The 14,327-nt window shown below is 44.6% G+C and overlaps 1 protein-coding gene across 1 annotated transcript in view; it reads right to left on the bottom strand.

The window, feature by feature from the left end:
* Window positions 1-14,327, bottom strand: part of GABRR3 (gamma-aminobutyric acid type A receptor subunit rho3) — a 48,800-nt gene that overhangs the window by 824 nt on the left and 33,649 nt on the right. Inside the window, 1 exon segment of the mRNA XM_055316044.1 lies at window positions 12,712-12,866. Within this exon segment, the coding sequence (XP_055172019.1) occupies window positions 12,712-12,866 (155 nt within the window).

The following is a 14,327-nucleotide window of genomic DNA, read 5'->3' as shown; positions in this document are numbered from 1 at the left end:
CATCTAAACTACCATTTTTCTTTAAGGTTTCACTTTGAGGGAGAGAGTGGTTCTCGCTGATACAGAGCCATGTCTAGGAAGCGGCTGTTACTAACTGCTTTCTGAGAAAACAAAATCACTTCTTCATCTATAGTGAAGTTAAAAAACAAACAAATATGAACAGGCAACCACTGGATGAAACTGTTCACAATTCAAATGGGAGGCTACAGAGTAAATTCTGCCAAAACATGTATTTGGTTCATAGCCACTTAAAAACCCAATATTTTACTGAATTCAACAGACACAGAGACTATTTTGTGTAGTCAGCAAACTAACCAACGACCCATACTCAAGTTATATGTGGACCTTTTTTGTTTTAGCCATAGAAACTTCACAGTAAAATGAAAATGGATCATATAAACGTGAACTAGATCAAGACTCAAAAACTGACCTCAGGTAGCCCAAAACAACATCAATAATATGTTCAACTCTGGATCTGAGGCTAGCACAACTAACACAGTCTCCTCCGTGGTTTCACTGCAGCTACCCACAACACCGCTGGCTTATCCTACTGGACATTATGATTATTTAGAACCATTTGTATAACTGATTAAATCTCGCAGTATACGATTTACCAGGGTGCTAATTTCCACAATTTTATAAGTTGGTTGTTTTCATAGAAACACTTTTAAAATGGGTCTTTAATTTTTTATCCCAGCCTACAAATAAGCACATACCCAAGGCATATTATATCTAAAATATAGATTTGACTCTTTTCTATTAAGTTCTAAGTCCTGGAAGTAAGAAAACATTTGGATAAAGGGATAGAAAGGCAAATAAGGTCCCTTCTCCTTTCTGTGCAGAGGTCAACACCGGGGATGATTTTTCCATGGCCCTTGATGTTCTCCAGGCCCTTGGCATCGGGGTGAGGTTGGACCAGGAGTTCGTGATGGTGGCAGCGTAGGAAATGAGCTTTGCTTAACTTCATGATTTCATAGGGAGGAACTGCATACCCTAACATTCCTGGCCTTTCTCCCTATCCCTTCATTCCTCTACCCTAGAGATTTAGGAGGAGAAACTGGCATGTGTGGTTCAGTTCCTTTTGAGTCCTCACTCTGGGATCTGCATTGGTATCCAAGCTTGTTTTCTGAAACGAGGTAAAAGGAGGCTGTCTTCACGGGAGAGTCCCGAATTGTCCAGCTTCACCAGTGACCAAAAGAGCAAGTGCGTTGAGTACAGCGATGAAGTACTAGTGAGACCTGCTGCTCACGCACCTAAGGCACTCACTCCCGGCTGCTTTATCATCAGCAGAGGTGACATCATCCTGTCTGTCCGGTGCCCACATCTTTCTCTCTCTAAACCCAGGTATAGAGGAAAGAGATATCACTGGTTATCCCCCAAAACCTATAGACATGGCCTTCCACCCTGCCCCTCACCAGGGCATCATCCTCCCCCTTCAATAATTTCTCATCTCAGACAGCCCGTCCAATTCTCCTTGTCAAAACTGCTAGTCTCTCAGAGCCTGTGCTCTGGGCACTAATCACAGTAAGAACTTAACATTTGTGCAGCATTTTAGAGTTCGCAAAAGTTTCAGACTACACCGTTTACACTGTGAGATAAATAGGAGAGAAATGCCAACACTTGGAAAAATTAAGAATGTTTAGGAGACAACCTAATGAGCAGAGCGATGAAGGGTAGGGTTAGGTCTGGCATCACTTCTTGGAGCTCCAAATCTTGTGCTCCTTTATTTCGCCCTGCAACTACAGGAATGGGAGGTAGGACATTTCTCTGAGATAATTGCGCCTTTGAAGGAGGATGCTCAGAATGGCAATTCTCAGCGGCTGGGGGAAAAGGAAGACGGGGAGTTGTATGATGGGCACAGTGTTTCAGTTTTGTAAGATGAAGAAGTTCTGGAGATGACTAGCACAACTCGGTGAATGTTCTCAGTACTACTGACCTGTACACTTAAAAACAGATAAGACGGTAAGTTCTATGCTATATGGATTGTACCACAATTTTTAAAAAATGTTTTTAATGTATGATGAGCACTCACTAGATGCTCTCCTTCGTGGTACCCAAGGGGTACAACCCCATCTAGTGAAAAAGAAAATTCAGGAGCGGGAACACATGTGTTGTGTGACTGGTGGGGGTGGGGAGATAATGACAAGTTTCGAATCAAGAGGCTGGATAGAGGTGGGCCCAGATTACTATAGTGCCTCTTTCTTGGGTTAACCATTTCCCATATAAAAACAGAACAGGGGCGCCTGGGGGGCTCAGCTGGTTAAGCATCTGCCTTTGGCTCAGGTCATGATCCCAGGGTCCTGGGATCCAGCCCCACATGGGGCTCTCTGCTCTGTGGGGAGTCTGCTTCTCCCTCTCCCCCTACTGCTCCCCACACTTGTGTTCTCTGGCTCTCTCTCTGCGTGTCAAATAAATAAAATAGAAATCTTAAAAAAAAAAAAAAACAACAGAACAACAAAATTTTTTTCCTCATCACACATTTTTGTCTCTGCAATCTTTCACTTCACAGATTATCTAAAGCGTTACCATTCACAGTGTGGGCAATCGACCAACAGCATCTGGGGCTTGTTAGAAATGCAGACACAGCGGTCCCCCACCCCAGATCTACTGAATGAAAATCTGAGCTGACCCCAGGTGACGGGTGCACACCCATTACTGCATACTTGTCTAAAAGCTCCTGGTTTCTTCCCACCTGCCTGGCAGTCACGGTGGGTCTGGGTGCGGCAGGGACACCTACTCACACATTGTCAACAAAAGAAATGGAAGCATCAGCAACAAAGCAAAATCAGCAACTACTATAGCTTTGACTCGGAGGATATATAACAGAAGAATAAAGTTGCATTACAGGGGACCCGAACTGCAACTGCACCTCTGCTGGCCGTGAATCTTTTGGCAAGTCACTTTACTTCACTAAAACTCTGTTGCTTCATTTTAAAAATAGAGACAGTAATCTCTGTAAGGCCTGCCTCCTGGAGCTGACGTGGAGCTTCCATTTGAAAAGAGGATATAAAACTCTGAAAAGTAGGAGATGCTCTCACTACAAGTGTAACAAATATTAAATAATGTTTGGGGCATGCGTTGGGGTGCGTATAAGAATTTCTTAAACCAATATGGATCTATCACAGTCAAATTATGTGCATATCTGTGCATGTACATGTATCTAGACACACACGCGGCCTCAAGTGTAGGCCAGCAAACAAGTTAATATGATCAGTGAGGCTTCCAAATACGCTACCTCAGGTCAGTTCTCACAATAACAGGGAACTGGAGCCCCCGTCCTTTGTGGAATGAAGCAGGCCGATATCTGTCCATATTTATTAAACACTGGCACGAGGAACATGTGATGACATTTAGGACTCAGAAGGCACCTTTTACCCCCTGCAAGTATCCTGTGAAAAGAAGAACCTCTCTTTCTGTTCTATCACTGCCCCAAGGGACAGGAAGAGAACCATAAATCCTAGCTCTGGTGGACAGAAATATCATTTGTGGATTGAGAGCACAGCCACTGGAGTCAGGGAGGCCCCCAAACAAATCGTGATTCCTCTTGGGCCATGTGACCTTGGCCAAGCCACTCCTGACTGCTCCTACCACGCCTCTGGCAAATGAAGGTGAGGACGGCTGGGCCGACCTCGTGGGGTGACACAGAGTAGAGGACACAGTGCCCTTAAGTGGTTAGTGTCCTACCAACACATGCTACAGGTCTTAAATGTCGCCTGTCTCCTCATTGTCACCATCACCACCACCACCTTGAAAGAACGGAGTGTGCACAGCAAACGAAGGACAGAGTCAGTGGAGAGGGGCATATAGAGGAATTGTCGCCCCAGAAGACCCCTGGCAAGGAAACCAGCCAGCACCCACCAATAAGGTCGGAGAGCAGAGGCCACAGACGTGCACAGGCCAGGCGCATGCAGGGAACACTGGACGGGGCACCTGGGGCTCGGAGGTGCTCAGGCCTGAAACGAGGGCCTGGTGGGGTGCTGTGGTGATGAGTTTGGGGGGGGGCACTGCTCCCTTCCTGGCCAGTGGGGTTCCTCCTGTGGATGGAGGTGCTCAGGGTACCTGGTGAGCAGAGCTGGGTGGGGGGAGATCTGGGACCTGGTGAGTAGAACTGGGGCAGGGAGGGGGGGTTGTTCGGGATTTGACCTGGTGAGCAGAGCTGAGAAGGTAGGAGGAATCTGGGACCTAGTGAGCAGAGCTGGGAGGGGAGGGGGGATCTAGGACCTGGTGAGCAGGGCTGGGAGGGGAGGGGGCATCTGGGACCTGGTGAGCAGGGCTGGGAGGGGAGGAGAAATCCTGGGCCTGAGAGGACTGCACATCCTTTTCTTTAAAAAAAGATCTGATTTACTGGAGAGCCAGAGAGCGGGTGCTCGGGCGAGTGGAGGAGGGCAGGGGGAGGGCCCCGCAGACTCCAGGCAGAGTCGCCGGATGGGGGTCTCGACCCCAGGCCCCCAGGCCCCAGGGATCAGGGCCTGAGCGGAAGGCAGAGGCCCAGCCTCCAAGCACCCACGCAGGGAGCTCTCCTCGGGTTGGTCTTTCCACATTTCCCCTCCCTCTGCCCACCTGGCCTCAGCCTTTCCTTGCCTCGACCCGAAGGCGAAGGCGTTGGGGACTCCCAGGTAGCTTTTCGGGCTCACCCCTCCACCCCCGGTGGGCCTCCTTGAACCTCCCAGGAGGGAAAAAACACGTGGTCAATTTTAAAAATCCTCTGGGAAACGGGTTCTAAAACCATCCCCACTACCCTTCCCCATCATTTTGCAACTTTTACCGTTAAGACATTGTCTCTGAGTCCATCTTTGAGCTTCCAGTGGTCGGGGGTGAGGGCGGCATGGCCCACGTCCCCTAGGCGACACCTGCGAGCCCTCGGCGATGCCCGTCCCTCCTCCCTCGTTAGGGAAACCGCAGTTGGGTTGAGATTTATTTATTTTTTTGATTTTTATTTATTTCTTTTTGGTTGAGATTCAGACGCAGGAGTGTGCGGTGGTGGCTCGGGGGGGGGGGGGTGGCAGAAGGTCGGTGCCTGTGAAATGCCACTTACTGTCCCCTTCCCTCCCCGTCCCTCTCTCCTTTCCCTTCCTTATTCTCCAGCATCGGAGGGGATGAGATCAGGGATGGGGGCCAAGGGGGAGACGAGATTCCTGAGTAAGAGGCAGGCCGGGGGGCGGGTGTGCCCTGCCAGGGTGCTGCCTGGAGGAAGGGCCAGGAGCGTCAATATTTGAAATGTGCCCCAGCTGGCGTGGCTCGCTTCCTTGCTTCCTACCTTCCCACCAGGGAGGCGCAAATGGAGCCCTTAATGATTTTGGTAAGTTGTGAGGACATTTTAATGTCAATGGACAGCCCGGAACAGCAGGAGGAGCACGTGCCGCCCCCCCCCCCCCGGGTGCACAGCCGCAGCTTCCAGACCTTTCCTCCTCCTTCTGCCCCAACTCCTCAGGTTCTCGCAGGGGGAGCCCCTATCACAGACTATGACAGAGCCACACAGCTGGTCAACCTCAGATTCAGCGTTTCATTTGTACGATCAAGACCCCCACGACCTGGCAATCTGGCAGTCACCCTGGGGTCCCACCTTCACCCAGATCTGAACCCCAGGAGAAGGCACCTGAGCGCCATTCTAGCTCTTACCATTAGTGCAGGCCACGCCCCAGAGCCCCCCACCCCCCCAACACCCGGAGACCAACAGTCTGCACACCAGCACCTGCTATTTGCAGTCCTTGGTACGGAAACGTGGACAGGTGAATTTTTGACTCCCTTTACAGGTGGCCGTGCAGCTGAAGCCAAGATGATTAAGTAGAGCTGGCTGGCCTTTACCGAATGTTTACCCACCGCAAGCCTACGGAAATACTATCAGCCACATGTTGCAGAAAAGAAATATGAGCTGAGAGTGGCCAAGGAACTGGCCTGATGTTTGTCAGGAGCGGGAGTGGAAGCTTTCTGTTCAAATGTGGAACCCATCCTTTTTTTTTTTTTTTAAGATTTTATGTATTTATTCATGAGAGACACAGAGATAGGGAGAGAGAGAGGCAGAGACACAGGCAGAGGGAGAAGCAGGCTCCATGCAGGGAGCCTGACATGGGACTCCATCCCTGGGCTCCAGGATCACGCCCTGGGCTGAAGACAAAGATAGGCCCTAAACCGCTGAGCCACCCGGGGATCCCCCAGAACCCATGCTTTTTACATGCAGATTTGCCGCCTCTCATTCTAGATCTGTCAAGGGAATTTCCTTTGTTCTTAAGATTATAAACCAATCTCAGGACACCTGGGTGGCTCACCAGTTGGTTGAGCACCCCTCTCTTGATGTCTGCTGGGATCATGATGGCGGGGCTTTGGGATCCAGCCCAACGTTGGGCTCCAGGCTCCCTGCAGAGTCTGTTTGAGATTCTCCCCTTCTTCCTCTGTCCCTCTGCCCTCGTTCTTTCTTTAAAATAGATTTTTAAAATCTTAAAAAAAAAGATTATAAATCAATCTCTATACATGAAGCATCTCTGAGAGAAGACACTACAAAACTGAGGGTGGAGGGGAGCCTGTCTCAGTCCATTATGTGTCCAACACTCGCTTTTGGCTTAAGTCATGATCTCAGGGTCATGAGATCGAGCTCTGCATTGTTGGGCTTTGTGCTCAGTGTGGATTCTTTCCCTCTGCCCCTGTCCCTGTTCATGTTCTCTCTCTCTCTCTCTCTCTCTCTCTCAAAATAAATATATTTTTTAAAAAAACCCTGAGGGTAGAATTGTGTCAGGGAACATGAAGGTACTTTGTGCTTTCCAAAAAGCTAAAAGTCTCATTCCTTTCAGGACTTCATGAGTAAAACTGAATGAATCCTACACTAACATTCATATTTTGTAGCTTCCCTTATTCAAATTTTTTTAAATGTCTTTTCTTATTGGCCTTCTAAGTTAGAACTTAATTTTTTTCAATGGACAGTAACATGGGGCTTAATGGACAAAATAAGGATTTAGAGGAAACACTTGAGTATGTATACCAGGCAGGTCTTGTCGTTCATTTTAAATTGATGACTATGGGGCCAGTAAAGGAAACTGCATTATCCATTTTTTTTTGCCAGATAGCAATAAACTATCAGTCATTTTCCTTAAAATGGTACTTAATGCAGCTAATTTAGCTTTATTTCTTTTGAAACTTGCATTTTAGATTTTCCTTGTTTAAAATGAGCAATAAAAAAAATAGAGAGTGGGGAGGAGGGATTATTTGAGTCTGAGAGTAAAGGATGGGAAAACTGACACATAAATTCCGAAAGCAATAGAACTTGAGTCAGGAGTATTACAGCTACTAATTAAAACACACTTATGTCTTGAGCCACTCCTTAGAAATACATTAATCTTGACAAATTGTATTCCTTTCAAACCCATTAAAGTTAACATGCCAAAAAAGACATTTCAAATATATGAAGTGACCATTTAGTCAAAGAAAGGCTCTTCTGGGATTAGGAAATCATCTCCTCACCTACCAATACTGCTATGTGTGGTCAGGAAAGTGTTATGACACAATATCTAGTCTGGTGCCTTGGACTCAACACCCCTGAGCCCAGGCAGTTTCACTATATTAACCCTTAAGGACACATATAGGGCCTTAAGAAACCCTTTGGTCTGGGGAGAGTTACTCATCTTTGTGTTTCATTGGCCATTTTGGGCCATATGTGAAGGAGAGGTTTGTTGGCTGGTGTGATCACAGTAGGGCATGTAGACGTCACTTACAGAACTAGAGTCAGTTCATCCTTCCAGTAGCTGTGTTGTGGGCAGGTCTTTTGAAGGGATAAGTATCTACATTTGCCTTTAAATGAGTAAAAATACTTTCCCTGTAGGCCTAAGCAGAAAGAAAATATTAAGTGATGTGAGGGAAAGAAAGGTAGGCTGGATATCCAAACACCACTACTCTGTGCCCAGAAACCAACTACCATCATCCCATGAAGGTGATGCCAGAGTCCAGTGCCTAGACGTTCTGGTAACTTCTATGGTGGTTAAATGCATTGGTCTTAAGTACTTACTTTTTCAGTTATACGTCATATCCTCTGTTAGGAGACATTTTTCTTTAGGAGTGACTACATGCCTGAAAACTTGAGTTGTCTTTCTCTGCCATGACCCCATGACTTAAAATGTTGTACATGAATGGCACACCCCATGAAGAGGAGCCAAATGAGAAAGATGGAGGCAAGGAAAGGAGGGGCATAGAAGGAAGAGATGAAAGTATAATACTACTCATCCTCCTATGAGGGTAAGGATACCCTTGAACAGCTTAGGAATAGTCTTACTTCCTCTCCACACCAAACCAAATGGAAAGATAGATTAGTATTTTTAACCCATCCCACATTCCAAGTGATGGTAGCTATTATGTGTTATGGGAATTGCCTAGTCGCAATCGATACTTCCATGCTGTTCAGCCTCTGTTGTCTTTCATTTGAAACATGACAAATGTGAAAGGATCCTAACCAGCAAATGATTCATCCTTAATTAGCAAATGAATCCAAATGTGGAAAGGTCTTAGCCAGCAATGAATCATCATTGTTTTCAGTTAGTAACTAAAATATGGTCATTAAAAACATGGTGGGTTAAACATCGGCAATTTAACAACCATGTACTGAGCACAAAATATGTGAAGTAGGTACTGTGTAGTTACTACAGGAACAAAAAAGGGGGTAGTAATGATCTTTGTCCTTAAAGAACTCACATTCTAATAGGAGAGACCAGATAAGCTGCCAAGGCACCCCCCATAGCTACTACAAAACAGAGGAAGTAAGGTAGAAGAGATGAAGCACCATGGGGCTCAAATATAGGAGAGACTGTCTGCCTGGAGCCATTAGTAAAAGCTTGTGGTCATTGAGAAATGGCCAAGCTCTGACAGAGAAGTAGAGGAGGAGAGGGCACTGTAGGTAGAGTGAGAACAAGAACAAAGGTACAGACGTACTGTGGAGAAGATAAGCAGTTAGGACGAGTGGCTGTTGAGAATGCTGAATATTCTAATTAGTTAAAGCTTAGGGCAACCATATGGGGGCAGGAGTATGGTTGAAGATTCAGCAAATAAAAATATAAGACACTCAGTTATGTCTGAATATCAGAGAAACAATAAGTAAATGTTTTAGTATATGTATATCCCATGCAGTATTTAGGATATATATATACTAAAACACTATTTGGTGTTTATCTAAAACTTAAATTCAACTAAATGGCCTGTATTTCATCTGGCAACTCTCAAGAGACACCTTGGATTCCAATCCCCACTGAGCACAGAGCCCAATGCAGGGCTCGATTCCACACCCTTGAGATCACCGCCTGAGCCAAAGTCAAGAGATACTTAACAAACTGAGCCACCCAGGTGCCCCAAACATGATTTTTTTGATACTGTACAGTGAATTACATGAATGTTGACAAGATCTGTACAGCTCAGTGCACCAGTATTTTTCAAATGATTGATGCGTGGGTAAAAAATTTAGTCAGAATGCAAGATAGATCAATGCATTTTAATCTAGTAGAGTAGGAAAAATTCATTGATATGGTTTCAGATTGCACATTGTAAGTGACCTTTAAGAAACTGTCATTTGCTGAGTTTTGGTGCAATGTGAAGGAAGACTATGCACAATTATCTGAAAACACTATTGAAATACGGCTCTTTTCTCCAACCACATATCTGAGCGAGGCCAGTTTTCTTCCTATATTTCTACTAAAACTTCTTACAACAGATTGAATGAAGAAGCAGAAATGAGAATCCAGCTGGCCTTCCGAAGGCCAGATATTAAAGGTCTGCAAAAATGTGCAAGACTGCCACTCTTCTCCTTAATGTTTTTTAGAAAAAAGTTATTTTTCATAAAATACATAAACTTATAATGAGTTTATTATCACTCTTTTTTAAATGGATGGATATACATATATTTAAAAATTCTGTTTTAATATCCAACATGGATAATAATGATAAGTATAACCCACAAAAACAAAGCCTCTCTGGGGTCCCTAATAATTTTTAAGATGTAAATGGGACCTAAGAACCTAAGAATGACTGCCAAAGATGAAGAGGGAAATTGAGGATCCAAATATGAAAGATTCGACACACTGGGGGCCCTTAAAAGAACAAGAAAAGCCAAGAGAATAAGTGGGGTTCATGCGGAGATGGTGGAGAGGGTATAGTAGTCTATTGGGTTTTGAACATGCAGAGTGCCTGCAGTACCTAGAGATGAAGTCCAGCAGGCAGCTGGGAATACTATCTGGAACTTGAGAGAAAGATGTGAGATAAGGACTTAGATTCGGGATTTACTTTCATAGAGACAACAGTCAGGAACAAAAGCCTTGCTCCATTTGATGAGAGAATCAAAAGGAAGCAAAACCTTGAGTGGGAGTTATCCAGACTGAAGGAATAGAAGGAAGACAAAGTACGAAGAAAAATGAAAGAAAAGTCTCTAAGAGGAGAAAACCCAAACTAGTACAGAGAATTGCAAACAAATTTATTGTTTGTTTAGGTTTTTTTTTTTTTAGATTTTATTTATTTACTCATGAGAGACACAGAGGAGAGAGGCAGAGACACAGGCAGAGGGAGAAGCAGGCTCCATGCAGGGAGCCGGATGCGGGACCCAATCCTGGGACCCCAGGATCACACCCCGGGCCCAAGGCAGATGCTCAACCGCTGAGCCACCCAGGCGTCCCTGTTTGTTTAGTTTTATCAAACACTGGGCTGTAGCCAGGCACCAGCCCAGGCAGTTGACATGAATGCTCCTATTCATTTCATGCAGTGACCTTAGAAGACCGTATCAATCATCTCATTTTGCAGATGAGGAAGGGGAGGCTGGGCTCTCGACCACTACACTTGGTTCTGAATTTGGAGAGGATGCTAAATAGTGTCAAATACTTCAGAGAGTCTAACAGAGGGAGAATGACCGAGAAAAGGCGAACGGGATAGACAAGTAGTCAGAAGGCTCTTCAGGAGAATCGGGTAGCCCAGGATTTGGAAACTGCCAGTAAAGCAGAGTGCAAAATATCTGTTTTGTTTTGTTTTGTTTTGTTTTGTTTTTTTAGGAGAAAGGGAGAGAGTGTGCTGTGGGGGAAGGAAGGAGGGAGAGAGAGAATCTTAAGTAGGCTCCAGGCCCAGTGCAGAGCCTGATGCAAGGCTCAGTATCACGACCCTGAGATCATGACCTGAGCTAAAATCAAGAGTCTGACACTGAGCCACCCAGGCGCCCTCAGAGCACAGATATCTTTGCAAAAACTTAAGGGTGTTAGGAAGCAAAAGCCAGAAAAGATAGCAGTGATATAGGAATACTACAGTTCCCTTTATTAAGAGGGGGGGAGGGACATTTCTGATTTTTATATTATTTTACATAATTCTGCATAGCAGATTCCCCAACCCCTAGGGATCACATGTAGATGCAAGAGGCACAGAATTTCAGGGGTGACCTACATGCATTCCAGTGTTCTCTGTTCTGCCCAGCCCGCCCTGGAACCAGCTTTAATGACTTGTCTTTTTCAAAGTGTAAGAGTTGAGCAGTCAGCTTCAGGAATCTGACTGAAAATCATGTTCATGCACTTTTGGAGACTGAATATCTTTCTGTCTCGAGGGCTGGAAACGTGCCTGTCATCTCCTGTTCAGCTCTACCCTGCCCCACTGCCGTACTGAGGTCAGGGAACGACTGCTCTGATGTGAAGTCACAGCCACAAAAATTTACTCATTCAGATGGTATTTTTTTCCATGAAGACAGTCAAGCCTTACATGCTTGTAGAGTGAAGCTTTTAGTAGGGAAAAGAGGTGAGCAAATTATTAATATCGATGACAATTTACGTCTTTCAAATGATCTTTTGAAGTGTGCATAGAATTTGTGAACATTAGCTTAGGAATCACCCTTTCTGGAATGAACTGTGTGATCATTACAATGATCGTGAAGCACTTCTCACAATCCTCTGTCTAGGTAGAGCATGACAGGTCGAAGAACAAAATCAGCTGAAATGAGGGAGCTCTGCTCTGAACCAGCCGAGAAGGCAAGTGGGATCGACTCTTGGTTTCTCATTAAGTAACACGTTATCCAAGTGCTTAGCTGGGCATCTTCCACTTTGTAAGAACTCAGTCACTGCTAAGCGGGTCTGAAATGGTTCCCATAAGTCAGTATGTGACAGTGGCACGTAGCACGCTACACGGAGTGGATAATCACACCTGAGCGACGACTTACCGAAGCTGGCAATGCCTCCCTCCATGAAATCTCTTGCCAACTAAACTACCACAGTAACTGAAATTTCACGGTGGTTGTTTTGATTTTGGTGTTTAGGTTAAGCCCTGATTTCTCAATAGCTCTGCCCCCGTCCCAAGGAGTAATGTATTAAGATACCAGCAGTTCAATGTGAATTAGTTTGAAGGTTCTTTTTTCTATGATGCAAAGGTTTGTCACGCAAAGTGAAGTGGTTTGGGCAAGGGATGGGGAGGTTTTCCTGCAAGTGAGGAGACAGGTTTGTAAAGTGAGGCTGTTTATGCTTCATAATTTCATGATTTCTCCTTATTATTCAGCTTTTGGCCAGCTGGTACAGGCTTCATATCTAAAGACTCCATTCCCAAGGGAAGAGTCCAAATACAATTTGCCCCTGAGGTTGTCAAAATAAATGTCGTAACCTGAGTGCATGTCTCTAACTACCTACTAGACCATGAGTCTTTCCCTTTCCACTTATCACCCTTCTTTATTTACCTTTTTGATCTTTCTCCTTTAGTGACATTTCACAAATGTGCAGAAAGACTTACCCAGGGAAACTCTTGCCGGAATAGCTCCCCGGTCAGTCCAAAATGAAATCCGTGAAAGCATCACCGTCAGCAGAGCTGGGAAATAGGTTTGTAGCATGAAGAAGAAAATATGCCTCCTTAGCACAAAGTTGATGAAAAGCCTGTTGTACCAACCTATGAGAAAAAGCCAGAGTTTTCCTTAGAATAGGCTTCCTCATGAAAGCATCACACTTAGTGAAATGACCTGCTTCTTTAAACTCTAAGCTCTAAGGGAACATGGAACTGAACACGCTCACCCTTGTTTACCCAGGAGGAGGGCAGGGCCTGGGCCTGGCGCTCCATCAATGTTTGTTGAACTAACAGACCTGTAGTCTGTTTCCTTATGTGATTCAAAGATTTCCCTTAAATTTCATAGCTGCTGTTTAGGAATGAATGGTAATTATATTTTGTGGAATGGCCTTTAAAGACCTTTCTCCAAAATATATTGGGTTTGCATTGTTTCCGCAAGTGGGCAAATCTTCAATACATGACTAATGACCAGGTGCAATAGCCAATAAATCATTTATTAGCTATAACAAATGAAAGGGAACATTTTATCTGAAGGAAAAGATTCACAGTAGCTACTGAGTCATTGGATTCCAAGTTGGAATCCAGACAGCGAGGGATTCATCAAGGGAGTGGGTGAAAGAAATATTTGTAAAGTGTTTGTATTATTCAAAGTCTGGTGGGTACCATTAGTTTATCTATAATAATTCTGAAAAAAAAAAGAGTAACCAAATGATGATGTTTCTTTGCTTCTGGCTGGAATTATATAAGCGCACATTGGTAATATTGATTAATTCATGCTGATCAGAAGCAACGATTGCAGTCACATACACACAATTTTGTTCAGGCTTCTCTTTTCACATTGGCTGCAAGAAAGTTGAAAGCCAAAAGAGAAGGGACTATAGGTTAAAAATTTCAAAACAAAACTATAAGCATTGCAAAAGTGTTTAGAGAACCCTACTACTGGTGTCAGTAGTAATTTCTTAGGAAACTCAAGATGGCACATTTATTAGATGGATCAGGTCAATATTCAGGCATTCGGCCTAAAACATAAACCCAGCAGACCCACCCTGAAATGGCAGGTCTGCTCTTAGTACTCTATCCTCATTTAGACGCTCATGACCTTCTCGTCCCTATCTGTTCTGAGGTTCTCCTTCACCATCATATGTGTTTCAGGAATATCAAACAATTTCATTCCCCAGGGAAATAAAAGACACATTGCATAGTGCATACTAAAGTCAGAATATACATTATTTTTTGAGCTACTCATTGTCTTGTATTATCCATGCTGCGGTCCCACTTCATTACTGCGGGCAGCTGAAAATTTGGATTATAGCTGCAGAGTGGAATAACAGCTTCTCTGACGGTATAACTTTATAGATTTACTGTGAGATTAAAAGGGATAAAGAAAATCTGTGGAAGAACTTCATAAAGAAAGGCACTGTTAGTTATATGGTTTTAACTCTGAACTAAATTTTGGTCAGAAGGTCCTTTCTTGACTCCTAATTTTCTGAATAACAACTTTGTCTTTGGCAAGCGAGTGAGAGGCATGCTGCTCTGCTGTGTGGCTCTTCAGGGCATGGGAGGATAGA

Source organism: Nyctereutes procyonoides, unplaced genomic scaffold (assembly GCF_905146905.1).
Source record: "Nyctereutes procyonoides isolate TBG_1078 unplaced genomic scaffold, NYPRO_anot_genome, whole genome shotgun sequence".
Classification (NCBI taxonomy): domain Eukaryota; kingdom Metazoa; phylum Chordata; class Mammalia; order Carnivora; family Canidae; genus Nyctereutes; species Nyctereutes procyonoides.
Note: the sequence above shows the minus strand (reverse complement) of the source record. Positions and strands in the feature narration are given on the sequence as shown.